We start from the raw sequence: 21,565 nt of genomic DNA on the forward strand, positions 1-21,565 counted from the left end.
ACCTGTTCTTCCAGTCAGAAATTTCTGTCACTCAAAATTACTAGAAGGCAGATTAGCTGTAGAAATGTGAAGTACGCATTTGTGACATGGTGTGAAATATTACACTCAATTTATATGTTTAAGAACATGAGCAACTTGCTACTGCCAAGAAGAAGGTTGTAGGCTACTTCCAGTCTTAGTGGTAAAATAACTTTTTTATTACTTTTCTGTACTTGCATTAAGATATACTGTCCCTAGTCCTTTTATTTCATTTCTATCTCCCTTCCTAAAACCTTCAAAGCCATGCCAAGTACTCACCTTGCGTGCATCCACCACAGGGAATGTGCATCGAAGGCAAGACCCTCAATACATTCTCAGGGGGAGAGGCAGAGTGTGCACACATGCACACACTCCGTCGTGTACCAGAAGGGTGACCTTGAGTTCAGATGTTGGTTTGGACGGCTGGTAACTACAAACAATCAAAGGAAACAGAAATACCCTTGACTGATGTTGTCCATGGCTGCAGGTTAAACCAAAGCAACAATGCTGAACATGGCATGATTTTGAATTAAACTACGGTTTCCCTCCAAGCATGTGGAAAAGTGAATCTCAGGGAAGATTTGCAAATCGAGGCTACGCTATGTATTTGAAACAAAAGTCTAAGGCGGATGAGGTGTGTGCAGGACCCTGTAATGGGACCCGCACAGTTCCTGACCGGTTTCCGTGTCCCCACGGCCGCTCCCCGGCCGGCGAGTTGCAAAGAGCCCCTGCACGCCCACGTTGGACCCCATTTTAGCCCTTTTAAAGACAACTGTGAAGGCACAAGCCGCCGGCAGGACCCGCAGACCCCTGCGAGCACTCCCCGGCAGCATCTCACCGCCCGCCTCCCTGCCCCGACGGGGCGTGTGCGGCCCGCAGAGCCGGCAGCGGCAGGGCCGCGGGCCGCGGGCACACTGCCTGCAGCCACGAACTCTCCGCAGCGCCCCAGGTGCCGGCAGCGCTGAAAGGCGAAGGGGCCCACGGCTGGCCCTGGCTCTCCGCCGCCGTCGGGGGCGGGGAGCGCAGCGGAGAAGCGAAAGTGAAGGGAAGCCAGCGCTCGGCGGGGCAGCCCCGGGGCTGCGGGGGGCGCAGCGCCGCTGCCGGCGGGGACAGCCGCGGCCGTGAGCGCGGATGCGCCCCGCGGGTCCCCGCTCCCGGGCCGCGACTCCAGGGCGCTGCCGCACAGCTGCCCATGCCCCGGGCAGGGCAGCAGCCGGCGATGCAGTGCTGCATGCCCGGCGTGGCTTTCGTGCCCGCTTTGCTCGTCAGCTGGTCCTCGGCCGCCTTCATCATCTCCTATGTGATCGCCGTGCTGGCGGGGCACGTCGAGCCCCTCGTCCCCTACATCAGGTGAGGCGGAGGCGCGGGGCAGCGGCCGAGGTGCGGGGCCTGTGTGTGTGACCATGGGCTGTGTCCTGAGGGGCTTCCCGGGGGGAGTGTGGGGTCCCCAGGGGAGGAGAGGCAGTGGCGGCGGGGCCTGCCGGTGACAGGGGGACACGGTGGGCACTCCCAGCACCCATCACACCTCTCACACCTCTGAGAGCCACAGGACACAGAGCTGGAGACACGATGGAAAGGACATCTCTACAACTTCCTGAAGGTGGTTGTAGTCAGGTGGGAGTTGGTTTCTTTCTCCAGGCAGCAACTAACAGAACAAGAGGACAGTCTTGAGCTGCACCAAGGGAAACATAGGTTGGATATTAGGAAAAAGTTTTTACAGAAAGGGTAATAAAGTATTGGAATGGTCTACCTGGGGAGGTGGTGGATTCACCATCTCTGGATGTGTTTAAGAAAAGACTAGATGTGGCACTTGGTGCCATGGTTTAGTTGAGTTTAGGGTTGGGTTGGACTTGATGATCTTGGAGGTCTCTTCTAACCTAATGATTCTGTGATTCTGTGACATGAAAGTTTTCTGCTGCAGCCAATGCAGACCTGATCCCAGAAAAACTTTATGATTACATGGTGGAAGTGTAATTTTGTTTATATAACTCCAGAAGTTGGCCAAAGTGCACCAGACGATGACTGGACCCAAAGCCTTGTGATGGCTTTTGCAGTACACACATCCCCACAAACATTGATTTTTTTATGTTTCACAATAGGACAAGTGGGTTTAAAAGACTTCCCAAGAGATGCCTGGCACCTCTTTTCTATAACCTTTTTTAAGTGCAATTCTGTGTAAATCCTTCTTTATGCATGGCTTATCTTAACATTTAAATCTAAACTATGAAAACATAAGTATTTATCTCACAATAGATTAAAGGTTAGTCAGAAATCCAAGACTATCTCTGATATACAGAAGATCTAAGCGAGGTTTTTAAATATATCTTTCAATATATATCTAGACCTAATTCCTTGAAGGACTTTTTGGACATGCATAATTTCAGAAGAATGCTAATCTGATTGGCACATACAATAAAATTTGATTAAAAATTAGGGTTTGTCATCATACGCAAGAGCAAATGACACCACAACCCACAAGATAGCTGAGTTTCATTCAAACTGAGCCAGAGAAAGTTGGGCTTCGTGCTTTTATTAGCAAAGCTTTTTAAGACTCTGCAAAAGTCTGGAAAGCTCTTGGAAAGCCTTGTTCTTGCACTTGAACAAATACCCTACTGCTCATCCTTGATTACACACAAAGCTTTACTAACACAAAAGTGCTTGTGATCAGTGCAATTTATCCATTGTTAACTAACAAAAGTTAATAATTTGATATAACTGTACATGATTTGTGTTCAGAAATATTTTGAGATCCTTTAGTAAGAAATTTGACAAATTCTGTTTCTTATGTTGAAGTCATATCATAGAATAAAATGTATGAGGGAATGGGATGTGGTTTGTTATGTATAGTTTTGTTTGCAGTTAAGATTTTGACAGCCCAGGTATGTTAATTATGTCATTGTTTCTAAAAGATGGACCAAACCTTTAGGTCATAACTGTACAACTCCAATTAATGTATCACAGCTGTCATAGTTATATCAACATAATGCAATAGATCCCAGAAAACATTATTCTTATCCTTTAGCTATGGAATGACTATAAAAGTCCATATGCCCTAAAAATCCTAAACAAAACAAAGACATAAGATGCTGGCCTAAGCATGAGAACTTCATAGAAGATGCACTCGGGAATAATACAAGGTTTTCTTCTAAGTACTCAGGACAATAGTCATACCATATTCATATTCTTAATTTGTTGGTCGTTGCTTTAGCCTAGGAATCTCAATCATGTGATTGAGAATGTGATTTAGTAAAACTAAGAGTGTTAAAAAAGAGGAAGAATGTTGCAACATTTCAGTTGTGCAATATCTTAAAATGAACTATAAGAATTAAATAGAGCTCATATGGGGAAATTCCAGTTACTCAAAGGAGAAGAACTCTGACAAACATTAGTTCAGCATTTCTGTAGTTTGTTTATATATTCCCCAAGTACTCTGTGTATGTCTTGAAGTAACATGAATTTTATTTGCTTACTATGTAGCAGCTGTCATAGCGTGAGACCACACCTAAATTTGTCATTGAGACTAATGTCTCATCAAGTAAACCATATAAATACATTTCTTGGTAGATAAAATGAATATGATTTTGTGTTTTCTAGCAGCTGAGTCCTAAAAGATGACGAGGTTGTGCCCCAATTAGTCCTGTTACTCATACTGCTCAAATTACAAAGCAATTTCAATGTGCTGGGATGGCTGTTTGCTTGTTTGAATTCTCAGTGAAAGAGTAAAGGAAATGTTCCTGAAGGTATTTGCTACCAGCTGATACCTCTGGAGAAATCAGAATCCCTGTAGGTGGAATAAAATCTTCCTATTTTAAAAATTTGGGACTTCAGTTTGAAGAGAAATAGTTGGCTCTGAAGAAAATTCAGTGATGAGTCTTTTGGCCCTAAAATATTTATTCCTTGTCTCCTTCACCTTCTTGTCTGTCCACTCTTCAGGAGACAGTTTGTTTTTAAAATTCTGCTGCACGAGATGGTGACACATATGCTGTCATTTTCATACAGGGTTCCTTGTCTTTTCCATGGTGATCGAGCTCACCTATGCACCAGCTCAAATAAGTGAGCACATTTTTGTTTCAAATATGCTGTTTCCTTTTTTCTTTTTCATAAAAGTAGGGGACTGTCACCAATACTTTTTTTTTCTGATCTTTTTTTTCCAAAGCACTAAACTTGAAGAAAAATTAATATGAACCCAAGTCTTCATTTAGCTTCAGGGATTTTTTAATGGAAAATACAGTATTAAGAAGATTGTGTCTTTCAAAGTCCAGTGCAGTACTTTGTAAATAGATTGTGATATAATATTTCTGGTATGAATTTTCTTTACAGTATAATCTAAGATTGTTGAGTTTAAAAATCCCCAACAGCAAAAATCACCTATAAACCTTTAGCTTGAGAGAATATTTTGTTAAAAATGGAGTTCAGTGCAATTTCAGGTTATTTGTACTGCTCTTACGATGTGTTCCAAGAACTTCAAATGGCTTTCTATGTGTGTGCCAATTCCATTTTCTTCTCACCTAAAGCCCTTCAAAAGCTTTGAAGTGATTACAGTCCTGCACTTACCACAGAGTGGTTCCTGATTTGAAAAAGTCCTTGAAGATTGTCACAAGTGGCCCACGTTTTAAATGGACTCCTTTATCGTGTTAATGAAAACACTCCAGAAACAAAAGGAAAAGATGAAGTTCAAGGTTAAAAAATGGGCTAAATGAAACATGAATTAAGATGATTTTCAGGAGTGTCAAACAAACAAACAAATAAACAAACAAAAAGACTTAGTTTACTGTTTTCATCAATTTCATTGTCAAAAGGAAACAAGAATAATACAGGCTACAAGCTGGAACAAGTCTTCAGAAAGCATTACAACAAGAAAATTCAGGTGAATAGGGATTCCTAAAGCCTGACAAGATATAAGAACTTGTTTAAAAGCCTGGTCCAAATTTTTTTGTCTGAGAATTTTGAACCAATCTAGTAAAAAGAAATATATGAATTCTCTCCTTTTTTTTAATCAGCTTTTCATGGAAAAAGATCTTGCCTTTATCCTAAGCTTCCTTCCATTGCTGATAAATCATCTTAGCAACTTTTGTTAAACAAATCCTTCTATAACATGGAAGGGGTTGGAGAGCAAACATGAATTTCTAAAATAATCAAGTCATTTGAGATGGCCATACTCTTCTGTCCCGAACTTGACAAAATTGTCAAAATCCTTGAGAGTGATTGCTTAAGTAGAGAGTGCTTTCTCTTTTGCATGTGGAGAGCATTCATGCTGAGGTCATTTTGGCTGTACTCAGTGGTAGCTTCAGAATTTTAGCACTGAAACACAATCCAGCCTCGCTGTTGGAATGAAGAGTATTCATCTTCTTGAATGACATTAAAAAATATCCCTAGCTAGTACCTGCTTGTCCTATTATACACAGAATCACACAATCAACATAGGTTGGAGAAGACCTCTGGGATTACTGAGTCCAGCCTATGACTGAACTCCACCATGTCGACCAGGCCATGACCCTAAGACCAGGCTTTCCTTTCTCATTTCCAGGGATGGTGATTCCACCACCTCTCTGACCAGTCCATTCCAATGTCTAAACATCTTCTCTGTGGGGAATTTTTTCCTAACATCCAATTTAAATCTCCCCTGGCACAACTTGAGGCCGTTTCTTCTTGTCCTGTTGCTTGTTACCTAAGAGGACAACCTGGCTACAGCCTCTGTTCAGGTTGTAGAGAGTGATAAGGTCACTCCTGAGCCTCCTCTTCTCCAGGCTGAGCACCCCAGCTCCCACAGCTGCTCCTCGTCAGCCCTGTGCTCCAGACCCTTCCCAGCTCTGCTGCCCTTCTCTGGACACGCTCCAGCCCCTCAGTGCCCTCCTTGCAGTGAGGGGCCCAAACTCACAACAGCACTCGAGGTGTGGCCTCACCAGGGCCAACAATGGAGGAGCAATCACTGCCCTGGTCCTGCTGGCCACACTGCTGCTGATACAAGCCAGGATGCCCCCGACCTTCTTGGCCACCTGGGCACACTGCTGGCTCTTTTTCAGCTGCTATCAACCAGCACCCCCAGGTTCTTTTCTCCCAGGCAGCTTTCCAGCCACTGCTCCCCAGCCTGTAGCACTGCCTGGGGTTGTGGCCAAAGTGTAGCACCCAACCCTTGGTGTTGCTGAACATCCTGCTACTCATCTTGGCCCATCAATCCAGCCTGTCCAGATCCCTCTGCAGAGCCTTCCTACCCACCAGTAGATTGACACTCCCACTCTAGGAGAAAGGTTTGTTCTCAGAATCTTTGCTCAGTGTCCACTAAACTTTGGCATTAGCTAAAACCCTTATGTGTTCACATACCTGATAGTAGAGTTTTTGGGTGCCTCTGTTCAAACACACTATCCTGCCTCTTGGTACTGCCCAGTAACTGAAGACTTAGCTCACACCCGAGTTATGTAAAGATTGAAGAACAAGATGTTTTCCATTAGCTTGACCAACAGAACCTGATCAAATAGCTATCAACTGGTTGTGTGTTAAACAAGAAAAAACAGACATCAGAGAAGAAAAAATAGTAGAAAGAGGTGGCAGAATCATAGTTCTGTTCTTTCAGCAGAGCACTCACTTGAGCAGACCTGAGGAGGCACATACTCCCAGAAGTATGTTCATTCTGTGAAGAAAGGGCATTCCCTGGGCTGGGTATTTGCAAACATGCAGGGAAAAGAGGGAAAAGGATTCTATAGTGAAGGTGTTCTGCTTTCCAGAAGACAAATATTTTGTATACATTATGTTTTTCATATATATAGACATGCATGCAGATGTGTATATAAATTCTGTAGACATTCTCACACTCATGCTCCTTCTGTCTGTCCCAGTGAACTTCTAATTATACCCTATAAGGGTGAAGTGTTTTATCAGAAGAGACTTAAAATACTTTGGAAATATAGTACTCTTAAGCTGTATCTACATTAGTAAATTAAACAGTTGCTAGGAACATTCCTGGACATTGGAACTCTTATAGGGTTACTCCTTTTAAAGAAATTAAACCCAATTCTCTCACATCTTGAGATACTGGCTGCCATTAGATATATTTTTACTCTATCAGAGTGTTAATTCAGGAGATAAAAGAAATGTTAATTCTAAAATGTCATTCATGTAATCATGTCATTCATGAGCAAAGTACAGGCCTGTCGCATCTTTGGATATTGCATACAGAAAAAGAAAAAGCAGTTCAAAATATGCTTTCAAAATATGCTTTATTTTCGAAAAGAAGGATTCTCTACTACAATGATGAACTGCCTTACATACACAGCACCAGTTCACACAAGTTATATTTCTCTTGGGATTTCAATTGTCTCATTTGTGTTTCACAGGTCTCAATTAACTTTTAATTTCTCTCTCTTCCTGCCTTAGCGACACTGGAACTAAACCTCCAGAGAGCGGTGTCTTTGGTTTTATGATTAACATTTCAGCACTTCTAGGTATGTATAAGGTATTTGAGTCGACCAGAATGGAGAAATGAGAATTAGTGAAAGCTCCCTGCTTTAATTACATAAATGTATTCAGTATTCTGCAGTAAAACTTCTCCACAGTCAAATGGCAGTATCAGATGTATGTAAGTAATACCTGGAGAGTTGGGTCCTTAGGAGCAGTTAGTGCAGGCTTGGAGGCACTTGTGTCTCTTCAGAGCACCTCATCAGAGGAAAGTAGTCACACTGGAAATAAAAGTGGAACAAAATGGCATAATTACTCTGCAAAAACTCTGATGTAGGGAAACTTTAGGTTTTCAGATGCTGCATCAAAGGGAAGAACAATGTTGAAGCAACAACTGGTTTTCTCCACAATGTGCCCACTTCTCTACAGAATGACTGATGTGAATCAGGAAGTTTGGCATTTTCTATTATCTTTTAGAGGATGAAGGATCTAGAGCTGTGTACCTCTGTATACATATAGTATAGGATGGTCTTAAGGCAAAGTGAAAATCCCACATTTTGCCTTTTATAAGAGCCTCGTTCAGTCACACTGTCTTGGAGTGTTTCACATAACCTCATAGTGCCTGGGCAAAATTACCTGATTTATTTTTCCAGCTGTAGATAGGCTGAAACTATGTTCTGTGTTATGGAATTGTGGAATTCAGTCTACAGCTTACTATAACCTGAAGAACCACAATTTCTTAATTCAGTACAGGTGTTTTCCAGGAGTGAACTGCATATTAGGGCCAGGCATGCAGTGACTCTGCAAAAAGGAATTAATTCTTCAGACCACCCATTATAAGGAGATGTAGTTCTGGTACAAGACTGCATCTCAGAGCAGAATAAAGCCTCCCACTTCCAGCTTATGGTTCTTATCTCCCTGTAACTTCTGCTCCTAATGTGGAATGACTGCCTCTGTGCCCAAAACACCCAGAAGAATGGGATTTAAATTAGTGCTTTTCTTGAACTGATGTGCAGTTACTTCTAGGCAGCAATAATGTGCAGGTTTAAGATAATGTTGAAATTCTATTTGAAAGTTCATCTGAATCAACTTCTTCATTCCAGTAGACTTAAAGGTAGTATTATTTATTATGTTTATAATTTTATTCTGCATGTCAGGTGTTACAGGAAAAGGTGTTAAAATCTTATCAATATGTGATCATTGAACAAAACACTTTTTTTGTTGTTTTTTTCAGCTGCGATTACAATGTACATCAGATATTTATTAATAGAGAAGCAAAATGAATCATCACATTTTGTTAGGTCTTCATGCAATATGTTTACATTATGTGTGGGATTGATGGGCTGCACTGGAATGGGCATAGTTGCAACTTTTCAGGTATGACTGTAAATTTCATAACAAAAATGAAAATAAAATAAGATTGTTATACCATTAAGTTTCAACTGGATAAGAGTGATTAACATCATCCCCATGTGGATCCTTGGAAAATGGAGTAGGAATGCCTTTCTTGGTCTTGCCTTTTTTCAGTAGTTTTACACAGCAAGAGATTGGTTTCCTCCCTATAGATGAGAATTTTTGCTTGTGCAATTATGCCATTAAGGAGTTTTCTGTGTGCTTGTCTTGTAACAGGTGTGTCCTATATGGGCTTTTTTTCTGGATTTTTTTTTTCCATGAAAATTTGAATGTAAAAAACTTTGCTATTCCAAGTTTGATTCACTTGAGTCTGTAGGAGATGGAGTCATGTAGAACTACTGCTTACTTTGCCAGAAAGGTTTAGACATCTCATTACAAATCAAAGTCCACCCCTCAGTGTCTGAAAGAAAATTCAGTAGGGAGAAAAAATACTGAAACAGATTATTCATTTCACCTTTTCTACTGAGGAAGTGTATAATAAGGTAGATTCTGACACCAGTATTAGGACAATTGCACTGCAATCTTCAGCCTAGAATCAAACTAAATTTAATTGGCAGGCAGCTTGAGATATTGCCTTGAAATCTGTGGAAACAGCTGCATTATTTCTTTTAAAGGATGGTCTACCTTGGAGCATTTTGTTAAATATTATTGTGCTCATATAGTGACAGGATGACATACAGAGAAATTGAAAATAAAAATTGTTGGGGTTTCAACAGCCCAGTACAGTTTTACATGTAATGGAAATGGTATTTTCAGACAAAAAACCACTCTGCCTTAGGATGATAACTTGCTCTTTAGCTTTGCATCCAGGCAGATTGCAAACACCACAAGTACTGCAGTCTATTCTAATCATATTTCACTTTAAAATATCTCTGTTCTTATTGATAAGATTGGAGAGATATGGCACAAAAAAGAAAAAAAAAATAATGTTGGATGATGCCTGACTGAAATAGAAAACAAACTCAGCTTCAATAGGGAAAAGACAAATCAGGAATGCAAAATAATTTGTGAGAGTCAGGAAAGCAGAAAATTTGATCCCAATGTTTCCAAAGTGATTCCTTTATCACATTCCTTGACAGGTATAACACTGGTTCTTATCTAATCTCTGTTGTGTCTCATTGTCAGTCCATAAACTTCTTACTGTTGCAGACAGGAATATTATAAAAGAAGGGCCTTATAAAATATGGTTTCGGACCTGGTACTCTAGCTAAGCTAGAAGTAGCTTGTAAGTTCCCATAAAGAAAAATTATAAGAATGAACACAACAACATTTTTTCTCTTTTTTTGGGGAGAAAAACAAGTTTGCACCTGCATAAACAATAGATCTGTCCCATGAGAATCCACAAAAGAAAAATGTAAATGTCTGAATCTTAGAACGTCCACACAGATCACCTTCTGACCAATGAATTAAGTAGTAAGAAAACTATTAGCCAATTAAAGTTGCACACGTCTCTGAAAACTGTATAAAAGTGAGTTATGTGAATAAAGAATGGGCTTTTCCTATATGAAGAAACTGAGTCCTGGCTGCTTATTATTACAACACTTTCCTCACCTAATTTCTATTGCCTCTGATTTGACCCTGCTTTACATGTTAAGTGCAGTTTGTAGAAAGGGTTCTGAGCATAATAAGGATCTAATCTAGCTAAGCTTGCGATCTAGCAGATTTTCAAGCATCCTTAATTGCCCAGGAAGCTGTAAATGGTGGCTTGCAAGCCTTCAATCTTTTCCCTGTATCTGTACAACTAGTGAACAGTACATTCTGATCCCCTTTTGCCAATAGAATAACTGAGACATGAAGAGGATGTGAGATTTGCTCAAGGTCAGGTGATGTTTCAAGTCAGGAGACCAAAGCAAAGCTGGAATTAGAAATTATTTCCTTAATATTCAGTCTAGTTCCTCTAATCTTTATGTCATACAGAAAATCTACACTCATGTACAGTACCTGCTAGTTTCCTCAGGTGATAGCAGCTAACTATTGTGCTGATTCTCTTTCCAGGAGCTGGCTGTTCCCAGTGTCCATGACATAGGAGCTTTTTTGGCATTTGGCTCGGGTGTTGTATACATCACTCTTCAGTCTATAGTCTCTTACAAGTCCTGCCCACGATGGAACACTTACTTTGTGTGTCACATCAGGATGGCCATATCTGTCATATCATGCATTGCCTTCATTACCAGTATCCTTTACAGTGTATGCCATGGTTTTCCCTTCATGTGTTCAGGTTTCCTTTTAACTTAAATCATTGCTGAGAAAGAATAAAAATGAGGTCACACTCTTTACTTAGAGCTCTCTAGTGTATATAATACAGCATGTTGGGACACCATTAATAACATAAAAATGAGTTTTGGGGGCTTCTAAAAAGCTTTATCTCTTATTTCAGGGGTATATTTTTAAAAATGCCTACTGTTCTTTACAGAATCATACACTAGTGAAGCTAGAGCAACTTTCCAACCTCCTTCATTTGAAGGAGTGAAGGGAGGAAGGTCTGAAAAAGGAAGCCACGGCTTCTACAATGAACCAAGCACACAGAAGTTAAAAACATAGGTGGCATACAAGCCTAAGCAGATAATTTTGACCATGTTGCTTGGTTAGTGACCTCAATAGTTGCCTCTCTTAAAGTCACACTGCACAACTTCATAGCTCTTCCCTTGGCATGCAATAATTAGTCATGTCATTGATTTTATTGGCCTTGGGTGATCTGCCAGTGTTGAAAACTGATGGCAGCAGCTCATCATGAGTCAGCCAGCTATAGCCTGCTTTTGGTTTCAGCAGCTGTGAAAGGGCTTTGAAAGAGGGCCTCAGTCCTGAGAGGAAGTTGTACAAACAGATCGAGGCACTTACTGTACATCACTGGAAACCAACATTGTTCCAACAGTGCAGGACTCTGCTCCCACAGTTCTGGTCACAAATATCACCTAAGTTTTGGAGTGTCTCCCTTACTGTCAATACTTTGAAAGAACGTACAGAAACCTTCATTTGTGCAGAAATGTGTTTTGATTGCTGCTACCACTTACCTTGTTGTAATGTGTTTCATTTACTGCTATTCTTAATACCTTGATTTGATATTCTGGTTGTTCAGGATCTCCTGTGCTACAGAAGGGAAAGATGGTCTAGTCTGGTTTTTTTTGTAAGCAGGCCTTTTCACTTCTACTCTACAATACACTGTATTGTATAGTTTCCTTTACAGTGTTTTTCCCAGTGATTGTGTTTGCTTCAAAAATTTCCATGACAAAAATTGATTGGACTCCAGGTGAAAAGGTAAAATCTTACTAGGTAGCCAACTTACCTTGTGTGATATTATTTGGGAATGCTGTTATATTTATCTTAAAGCATTACAAACATGTCAAAGACTTCAAATAGTACATAATCATGAACAGTTTTGTGCAATGCTGGTTTCTAGTCACTTCATTAGATGGCTGTGGTGTGGGTAAGAAAACTTGTCACAGATGATCAAGCTTCAAAGAGTTAGACTTTCATTTTGATCAAGAATTTGAAAGTTTCCCATAGAAAAAGACAACCAAAAAAACCCAGATATTCTGGAAATTAGTTGTTCTACTTCCTTTTATAATCAACTTTCTTGAAAATGAACCTCTCACAAACAAAAAGTGGATCAATTTCATTCTGCTGTTTTTGAGGTTTTTTACAACATTGTTTTCTCAGCTTTTTTATCATTCTTTATTAAATAGTCTTTGATCATAAATTTTTAGAGTCTGACCTAAACCATACTGAAATTAATTTTTGGTATTTGAATTGATTTCAGTGTTTTCAGAATGACAACTATGAAAACTAATTTTTCTTTTTGGACAAATTTTGCTAAAAGGATGTATTCAAAAAACGGGTAAAATAACGCAGAAAGCATATCCTGCTTGAAGAGCTTTATAAGAGCAGACTTAGTAAATGTACTTCAACCGAAAGGTGGCAAGGCATCTGTGAGATAAATCTTTGCAAATTAGACAATCTTAGTAATATCTTCAGGGCTTTTGTGGCTTTTTATGAGATGCAAGGATTAAAAAAAAGGTTTTACTGAAACAGCACATTTGTTGATGGCATGTTAAGGAACACTTGGCATTGTGTTTGTGTCTTGTGACATAGATTTTCTATGACAGTCTTAAAAACAAAAGTCTTGTCAGGAACTGTCATAAAGGGTAGCCCTCCATTTTAAAACAGGGTGAGAATTTGCTCAGAATTACTGAGCTCAGTGGCTCTAAGTGAAAGCTTGGAGTATGGGCACTTTGGTAATCTTAATGTAACAAACTGAATGTTTTCAGGTTTATATTATATTCAAGCTTTGTTTTGATCCTGTGCTAATTGCAGTTTTCTTGTAGTGCCTTTGATGTTACTGCACAATGTAACACATGCAACCTTGATAAATTTACTCATCATTCAGTTAAAACAAAATGTGAATTGCAACAGGGATGATGAATCATAAATATTGTTGAATTTACAGAAGGAAATGTCTATATCATTCCACTCATGTTTTGTTTAGCTGTTTTATCTGAAAATTTGTTTTATGTCTCATTCCATCAGGATTATACTTACCATTTTATGAGTGCAATCTGTGAATGGACAGTGGCCTTTGGTTTCATCTTCTTCTTTTTAACATTCATTAGAGATTTTCAGGTTGGTATCTATGTATTTTAGCAGTGACTAAGTGCTATGATTTATATAACAACAATTAAGATAGAAATTTACCATTCTTTATCTAGATAGAAGCATCAAAGCTATACAAAAACAAATTTTACCAGTCACAGAACTGATTTCTGTCTACATAATGAATATTCTACCCCTTGATTATACAACATAAAACTCAGTTTAATAGTTCAATGTGTCTGCTCTTGAATATTAATAACAATTAATATATTCTTCTTATTTACCAAGAGCATTTTCGTAGAAAGAGGCTCCCTAAAGGTGGCATAATATCAAAATAAATGATGCAAGTAAAACTTTATTTCTTTCTACCCGAGGGATCTTATGTAATAATCCAAAGCATTTCAGCCATTGATGTTTTACACATTTTGATATATGTTTTCTCACAGTGCAAAGAATACAAAATACTTTTTGGAAAAATACTGACATAAAAACCTTCTGGTTTGGGTAGCTGGATTCAGAGTTAACATATATTTTGTTAACCAATAGCAAACATTTCCATGTCTGTTTAGATTTGACTTAGTACTGAATAGACCATGTCTGTAGGGCTTTTCCTTAATTTAAAAAAAAAAAAAAAAGCGCTAGGTTCAGCAGAAAAATACACTTCTTTTGGAACAAAATAGTTGTTCAAAATTACACAACATATGATCTTAAAGGTATACAATTGCCCTCTAAAACTGACAGAATTATCAAAGAACCATTCCAATATGTATGCATCATTTAATGTATCATTTTGGGGGGAGGTATTTATTGCCAGTCCATCACTCTCTGATGTGTATGTATATGATGTGATGTATATGATCTCTTTTATCAGAGGTCAGACTCTTCCCTTGGAGACAGAGATTTGCAGGACAATGCAGTAATTCTCAGAATATATATCAAAAATCCTTAGTTAATGATTCTGCTTTAGACACATAAAAACTTTTACTAAATATAAGTATTATGAAAATAAGAGAAAGTGATGAAATTAAACAAAATAGAAATGTGGACCTTCTAAATTACAGGCTATAAAATAGCATTAATCCAATGTTAGTGTTTGACAATGACAGAAAGATTTTTTAGTTTCTACAATCTTTTTTCTCATAAGCACTGCTCAGAGAAAAGCAAACTATTAATTCAGTAAAAAAACCCTGCTACACTCTAAGAAAAATAAGACTTATTTCTAATTTTCCCACAGTATTTATTTCACTTTAACTCTTTTTTCTTTTGTTTTGTTTCATCTCCTCGTACTTTATATTGCAGAACTTTAAATTATCTTAAGCTGATCTTGCTTTATTTTTCTTTTAGAGATTTTCTTTAAGGATATCAACAGAAATACATGAAGACTCCTGATAGTGAAAAAACAATATTTTATATCTATGAATATTCTAGGTTTCTTTTTACTTATAGAAAAAGTGGCAGAGGGACAGGGATTGATAAAGTTTTATTAAGAACCCATGCCATTAACTCTGCACCAGCAACCACTAAAAGATTTTAAAAACTCAGAGCAAGGTTCTTCCTGCCTTTTTGCAATATTTTGTAAATTTTATATGGCTTGGTATATTAAAAATGCTGTAACAAAAGCAATATCTAGAAGCACATGAAAATCACTCCAGGACTTGATCTCCTCAGCTCTTCCATTTTGGACATATCTGTAATTTTTAATTTGCTGTAGTGTGATTAGTAGCATTAGTTTTAAACTTGAGAAAGTTCATTTTGCAAAGATGGAGGTGTAAAGGCAATGGAAATCACTAGGACTGAATTTCTACTCTGTTAAGATTCAAGGGCTGGAAAAGATTGTGAGATCAGGAGTGGGCATCTTTGTTTGAAGAAATTTGAAGTTAGTAGATTGCAACACTATGCTACATATTTCTGATACTGGGCACTGTAATGCAAATACAAATCCTAAGAGAAATTTAAACTATATTGCTTGCAAAATGTTTTGTAATCATAACTGCAATACATGTTGTAAAATTTCACCCCTTTTTCCATTTTATGCACTGATGGCCACAGGAAAGATAAAACGGAAGTGGGAATAGAAAGTAAATTTACATTTAAGCATGGTGTACTAAAGAGAAAACTTGTTACAATTAGGTTAATATAAAGCAAAATTTTACAGCCTGTTTTAATCTACAATGGAGTGAAGAAGGTCTGAAAAAGAATCTTTCGAAATGAATGGAAAATAAGAAGAGGCACCAGAGTTTTCAGGTGCTTAGAAACAAATGTATGAGTATTAGATACATACAACTGAATTAAAAAACAAACCTGGAGAGCATCTGTAATGAAGATATTTGCTGCTATAGGGTTACTTATGTAATGAAAGACTTGGAAAGGAACTAATTGAGATGTCAGATGTTACAAGTATCTGCAGGCAAAAGGTTCTTTCATGAACTGATTCACCACCTCCATTCAGCACGTTAACGACTTGGTTGTCAATTATATTCTCTGAAAATTACATTTTTCACACTCTGTCACAGTTTATGCAGAAAGATTGTTGATTTTCTGTTGCTAATGTCCACTAACTAATGTGTGTTTTGGAGAGTGATGGCTTAAGATTAGTCATCTGTTGATATTTCTTTTATTGGGTATTTTAAACTGTATTAAATTCAGCTGTTTCACAACTTAAAGGGTTGATGTTTTCTTTATAAGTTCTTCCAGATAAAAACAGTAAAAGTGTTTTTCACTGGCAGATTTGCTTTCCATAGTATTCAGGTTATCTTGCAGAGGTTCATAGCTACAACCAAATTCAAAATCAAATCTAGTACTGACTAAAGGAAGGACCTTATGTCTTGCTGATTTGGTATCATGTAAGAGACACACATTCCTTCAAGTGAAGATCATAAGGAAAATGTGTTTCAACCACAAAAAGTGACATCATGTTATTTTCAAGGCTCTGTTAAGAAAAGACCATATTTCCTAGTGCTTTGTGTATTATTCTTTTATTGCTTTTTATTCTTAGCTTTCATAAACTAAAGTATAAAAAGCTTGAAGTTGTTATTTCAAATGATAGCCAACCTTTACAGTACTTACAGTATCCTAAAGGGAAGAAAAGAATTTTCAGAGAAAGTGGCTGAATCAAGATCACCTTGTTCCCTGAAATCAAGAGGTAAATTCAAGTACTGAATGAAATCCTTTCCATTTTTTCTGAGCTTTATTGTAATACATTTTGTGTTATATTCATGACTAAAAGAATGCAGCAATTGTGCACCTTTTATTAAATCTGTTAGAGTTAAGACCTTAACTTGCATTGACTTGCAGATAGAGGCAATGGATTATTACTTTTTTTATTTGTGCAGTGAACAACTATTGTAAACACTGATTATTCTCTGGCTCCAAGCAGATTTTCAGTCAACAACTTAACTATTTTTTTCAGTTGAAATGTGAGTTGACAAGTTGCAAGCAATTACCAAAATAATATTCTAGCAAGGTATAATTTATCTGTGGCTGACTCTTGTTAAGTACTGCACTAATTTTTTACAGGCAAGTGATCTCTAGAGGTTAACACAGATAATGTCACAGCACATTTCTGTTGCTTTGCTCCTTTTTCTATATTTTTATATTTCTTAGCAACAAGAAATAGCTATTTTTTGTTGGAAGCTATGCTAGAAATATTTTCATCATCTACTCTGCATGATGTTCTCTATTTGTCAGCCCATCAGGAGTGATTGAGAAATTCCTTTTGCATAAACTACAGTAAATCACATGATAGTTGCTGTTATTTTTAGTGGTTATGCTAAATCATTCTACTGCTTCCAAAAGTGCAAAAGCTCATTTTTCTTGGTTGTGCAGCTTAATCTGCTGATGAAACACCACTGTTGTGGTCTCTGTCACAGTTCCAGATCGTGTCAGGATGAAACTCTATCAACTCAAAATACCTAAACCCCTCTTTGTCCTAGGACACTGTTACTTTCTCTGCTTTGCCTTCCAATGTGCACAAAGCCAGTGATGACCTTATCATTGGCTTTTCTCATAAGTCACTCTAAACTTTCTGGTCTGCTCAGTTTGCATGCTACCTTACCTGTGACAGCATCATATGTTTGACAGTAGTACAATAATCTTGATAGCAAGGCATTCATTTCTTGCTCTTAATACAGGTAGCAAAACTTCCAAGCAGATTAGAGGGATTATGGCAACATGTCAGTGAATTTTGGACATTCCAGCATGAAGTTCTTAAAGATGTTCAAGAACTTGCTATTTGAAACTCCTCTGTAAATACAGTCTTAGTCTCAATGTTGACCACATTTCACAACCCTTCAGCCTTCAGAACATCAGTTTGAAGACTGCAGAGGATTTGGGGTTGGTTCCCAGTGGTTTACAATGTCCACTGGAAATATTATCTCTGGAAGAGGCTGGAAAAGCTGTTCTCTTCCAATAAACAGTGAAAAGTAACATGTTGCATGTATTTTAGGAAGGGTTAATGTTTGTTTCCTTGGAAGATGAGGTAATGTCCATTTATTTGGGAGAAATGTGGGGAAGTAGCAATGGGCTTAAATTTATAAGTTCTCTGTAGCTTTGACTAAAAACTGTCAGAGCTGGGTCTGTCTTTCCCTGCATTTCTGTGTGTGGCAGTGCCTGTATGGTCACACGTGCAGACACAGACAGTACAGGCATGACGAGGACGGGCAGTGGTCAGAGTCCTCCATGTTGCTGCAATACACAGAAATAAAAATAGATGCTGTGCTTTATAAACAACTGCAGTGATTTAATGGGCTTTGGCTATATTTTGAATTGGTAATGTAATTCAAAAAGAGCATTTCTTTCATTTCAAGGAGAAAATAGCCAAGTCCTACATGTGGTGTCTGTATTTTTCCCTGTACACAATAGATGGCACTAGCAGACCACATGATTTGAGTTTATTTCCCACGTTCAGGCAAGCAAGTTCAGTAGTTTAGTAGGTATCTTTAGCTGATTTTAATAGTTGTCTGGAGGCCCAGTTAAATGGGTTTTGCATTGTGCCTTTGTGGAAAACAAATCAGATCTAAGTTTCTTTGCCATCCCTTCCAGTCTTCGTCTAAGTAAATGTTTTGCTACTGCAATGTGTAGTCTCATAGCAACTTCAATTTCACATTAGTTATTCTAAGTGAAAGGAGCCATTTGCTGCAGTTATCAGTGGCACAAGCTGACATCCAGCTCTCACTTCTACACTGCTTCTCTTGGGAAGTTTTTCCTACCTGTCACAAAGAAGGAACACTTCACTCGGTTGCTTCAGTACAGTTCTGTCAGTTTGCAGTAGAGCTTTAGAAAACAATATAGACCTTGTTTTCATGAGGCAACAATATGGAAAGAATAAGATTTTAGCATTTCAAAAGTGCAGCCAGTCTGCACCCAGAAAAAGTGACATTCCTGGTTGTAAAAAAAATTCATAGGTAGCTGCTGTATCTATTTAAAAATGCACTTTGTATGTAAAATGTATTTTTTCGGTTATTTCCTTGTCTGACAAAACAGTTGGCCTTGTCTTCTATGAAGCATAGCAATAATGCAGGCTTTTGAACATTATCTTGCCTGGAATGATACAAGTTTAGCGTTCACAGTCTTAAATAAATTATGCTGAGTAGCATGGATATTTCTCTAGAAACTCTCACCAAATGTTTTATGGATTTAAAAAAAATAAATACAGAAAGTGCTCTGACAACATATGAGTGATTCATTGTTGATAGACATCTTTAACAGTGTAGAACTTTCTTACTCCACGAGCACTCTCCCAATACACACTAATAAAATTCATTATAGGTATATTTCAAAGAAGTTTCTCTGATGAACATCTAGACTTTCATTACGAGACCTGCAGGAACATTCTTTTTAGCTCTGCCTTTATTAGAGATACTAGCTGACAGATCTCCATGCAAAGAGGTGTCTTTCCTGCCTCTCACACTGCATCAAGTGGCTGAAGCATATTACATGGTTTGCAGGGAGGTTTTTCTTCTGGTTTGAATTATTCAAGAGGATTTTTTTTGTAATAAAATAATTTGTGAGGTTTCTTCATTTAAAAAATTATAAATAGAATTTTATGCTCATTTGAAATGTCAATGGGATTACACATAAAATCTTGTCTACTACTTAGAAAGGATTTCGACATAGGTCTTGCTCTTCAGGCAAAAATGTAATGTTCAGAAATTCCACCAGATGAAATTCCCTCTTTTCTTACAGAGATCTATTTAGCCTTTGAGGACACAAATTCAATAGGCGATAAGAACCTTCACTTGAAGGAAAAGTGATCTTCTTGACTTTAATCAACTAAAATCAAATTACAAGCCTTCTACTGGCTTCAACCGTTAGTATTTCTTGCTCTGCTGAGCAAGTGCATATGTTGTTCACAGGGCCTAGGGATGTTTCCTGGATAGATTCTGGTGTCAGCAGAATAATGTCATGGATAAATTTGGAAAACAAGTTATCTCCCTGTAAGCAGTTTGAAGGGGACATCAAGCTCTGACTCTGCTTGTTCTGTCTCTGCTCCTTAAACCCAGCTTGTTTTCTTGCTGAAGAAACAGAAATTGAGAGTTCAAAGTTAAGTATTAAGACCTGAGTTCTCACAACCAATATCACAAGTACAACAGGATGTAGTTCTGATTAAGCCTCTAATGACATTTAATTTGAAATTCAGTGCAACTGTGTGAAGATGGCACTGCGACAAGATCTGAGACATCCCCAAGTAGCTGTAACAGTCTTAGAAGCAAGTGAGGAAGCAGGAGCCAAGCTTCAGCAAGCACTTGTTTTCTCAGGAGTGTGGAAGCTTTCCATTGGCTTGGCTTCCTCTGGGTTTTGGGGGCACAGAGATGGCGCCATTTCTTATTTCTCCCTTTGTCCTCTGTCCTTCTGTGTTACCTAATACTCAATTCACACAAATTGTGTTGGCAAACAGCTCTCCCAGTATGTTAGTGTTAGGATGTGGTTTCTGTGATTCTGTTCCAGAAATCATCTTTCTTCATGACAGTCAACAAATTAGCCTTACTTTCCTCCATTTTGTGGTCTCAATCTGATGTCTGGGGAATTTGAACGTATGCAGGTAGTAAGTCATGGGTGCTCTCTGACCTGACTGCAGACCAAAATCAACTCTCAACTGAGATCCTGCTACAGCTGGCATGGCTGGTTAGCTTAAAAGTGTTTAAACCAAATATTTGGGGTAATTATAGTATTATAGCAGATTTTAAAGGGTGATTGCCAGTGCTGTCAAAAGGCAAAGCCGACATTCTCTCAGTACCCCTCCTTGCCAAACAGCTTTAAAATTCGAACACTATTATTGTATTAGCATAGTTCTTTAGTCTTGAACTGAATTTAGAACATGCTTACTGTTTAGGGTAGGCAATACAAAATCCTGATTGCTACTTTCCTGGAATTTCAACCAGAAGGAATGGTACAACATTATATAATCATGTTTTTTAAAAATCAGCTTGTAGTTTTACATGGCATCTTGTGTCTGCTCGTGGCAGCCAGAACTGAGCGTTGCCATTGAAAACAGAGAGTCATGGCAGTATATTCACTCCAAAAATACCTTCTGGTTGCAAAAATATTTAACAATGTTAAGACTAAAGAGGAGTGAAAGGAAACTAAAGAAAGACAGGATTGGAAACCGTTCATTGCACTGTCAGATAAAAATTCACCATGGAAAAATGCACAAAGAGACAAAAAAAATCAATTATTTGAGTAAAAATGCAACCAGCAGACCACTGAGTCTTCTTGAGTAGGATGAAAGGGGGCTGACCCTCAAACCACCCAGTTAAATTCAGTGAGCAGAAAGCACTGGGCACCATGCATTCAGCTTGGGACCAGGGACAGATAAGTCTCTCATGGATTTCTAGGAAGAGCAGAAACTCTGCCTCTCGCCTACCGCTTTTGGAAAAAACCAGAAGTCTCGGAAACCGAAATCCTAGCAATGCCCTGGATGGGCTATTGAAACCATCCCATAAATCACAGTAGCAGTTAGACTGCAAGGCAAAACAGGAATTAGTGACATTTTTTTCTTCAAGAGGAGCTGGAGATGGGTATTCTTCTGGATTGTGTAGCTATGTTGCAGAAGCAGCAGTTCTCACGTGTTTAGGGCAGTTTTGTTACTCTCAAGGCACACAGACTCAGAAACAGGCCTGAAGATTGGAAGCTGAGAGAATGGGTAAAGAAAGAGGAG

At 38.4% G+C, this 21,565-nt stretch overlaps 2 protein-coding genes across 4 annotated transcripts in view; one reads left to right on the forward strand and one right to left on the reverse strand.

The window, feature by feature from the left end:
• GNPTAB (N-acetylglucosamine-1-phosphate transferase subunits alpha and beta) overlaps positions 1–431 on the reverse strand; it is a 50,048-nt gene extending 49,617 nt beyond the window's left edge. Inside the window, exon 1 of the mRNA XM_063395690.1 lies at positions 298–431. The gene's annotated coding sequence lies outside the window, so the exon portion shown is untranslated. The remainder of the gene's footprint in view (positions 1–297) is intronic.
• A 164-nt stretch (positions 432–595) lies between these two features.
• The window catches only part of DRAM1 (DNA damage regulated autophagy modulator 1), a 34,075-nt gene continuing 13,105 nt past the window's right edge, over positions 596–21,565 (forward strand). For 2 of the 3 annotated variants that reach the window (XM_063395693.1, XM_063395692.1), the window contains exons 1-6: positions 596–1,368; positions 7,390–7,457; positions 8,645–8,787; positions 10,819–10,996; positions 12,020–12,078; positions 13,348–13,440. In XM_063395693.1, the coding sequence (XP_063251763.1) occupies positions 1,211–1,368; positions 7,390–7,457; positions 8,645–8,787; positions 10,819–10,996; positions 12,020–12,078; positions 13,348–13,440 (699 nt within the window). In that variant the 5' untranslated portion in view covers positions 596–1,210. Of the gene's footprint in view, positions 1,369–7,389; positions 7,458–8,644; positions 8,788–10,818; positions 10,997–12,019; positions 12,079–13,347; positions 13,441–14,754; positions 19,081–21,565 lie in introns of those variants that run through there. The other variant, XM_063395694.1, reaches the window with a different exon arrangement.

The sequence above is a fragment of the Prinia subflava genome, chromosome 4 (assembly GCF_021018805.1).
Source record: "Prinia subflava isolate CZ2003 ecotype Zambia chromosome 4, Cam_Psub_1.2, whole genome shotgun sequence".
Taxonomy (NCBI): domain Eukaryota; kingdom Metazoa; phylum Chordata; class Aves; order Passeriformes; family Cisticolidae; genus Prinia; species Prinia subflava.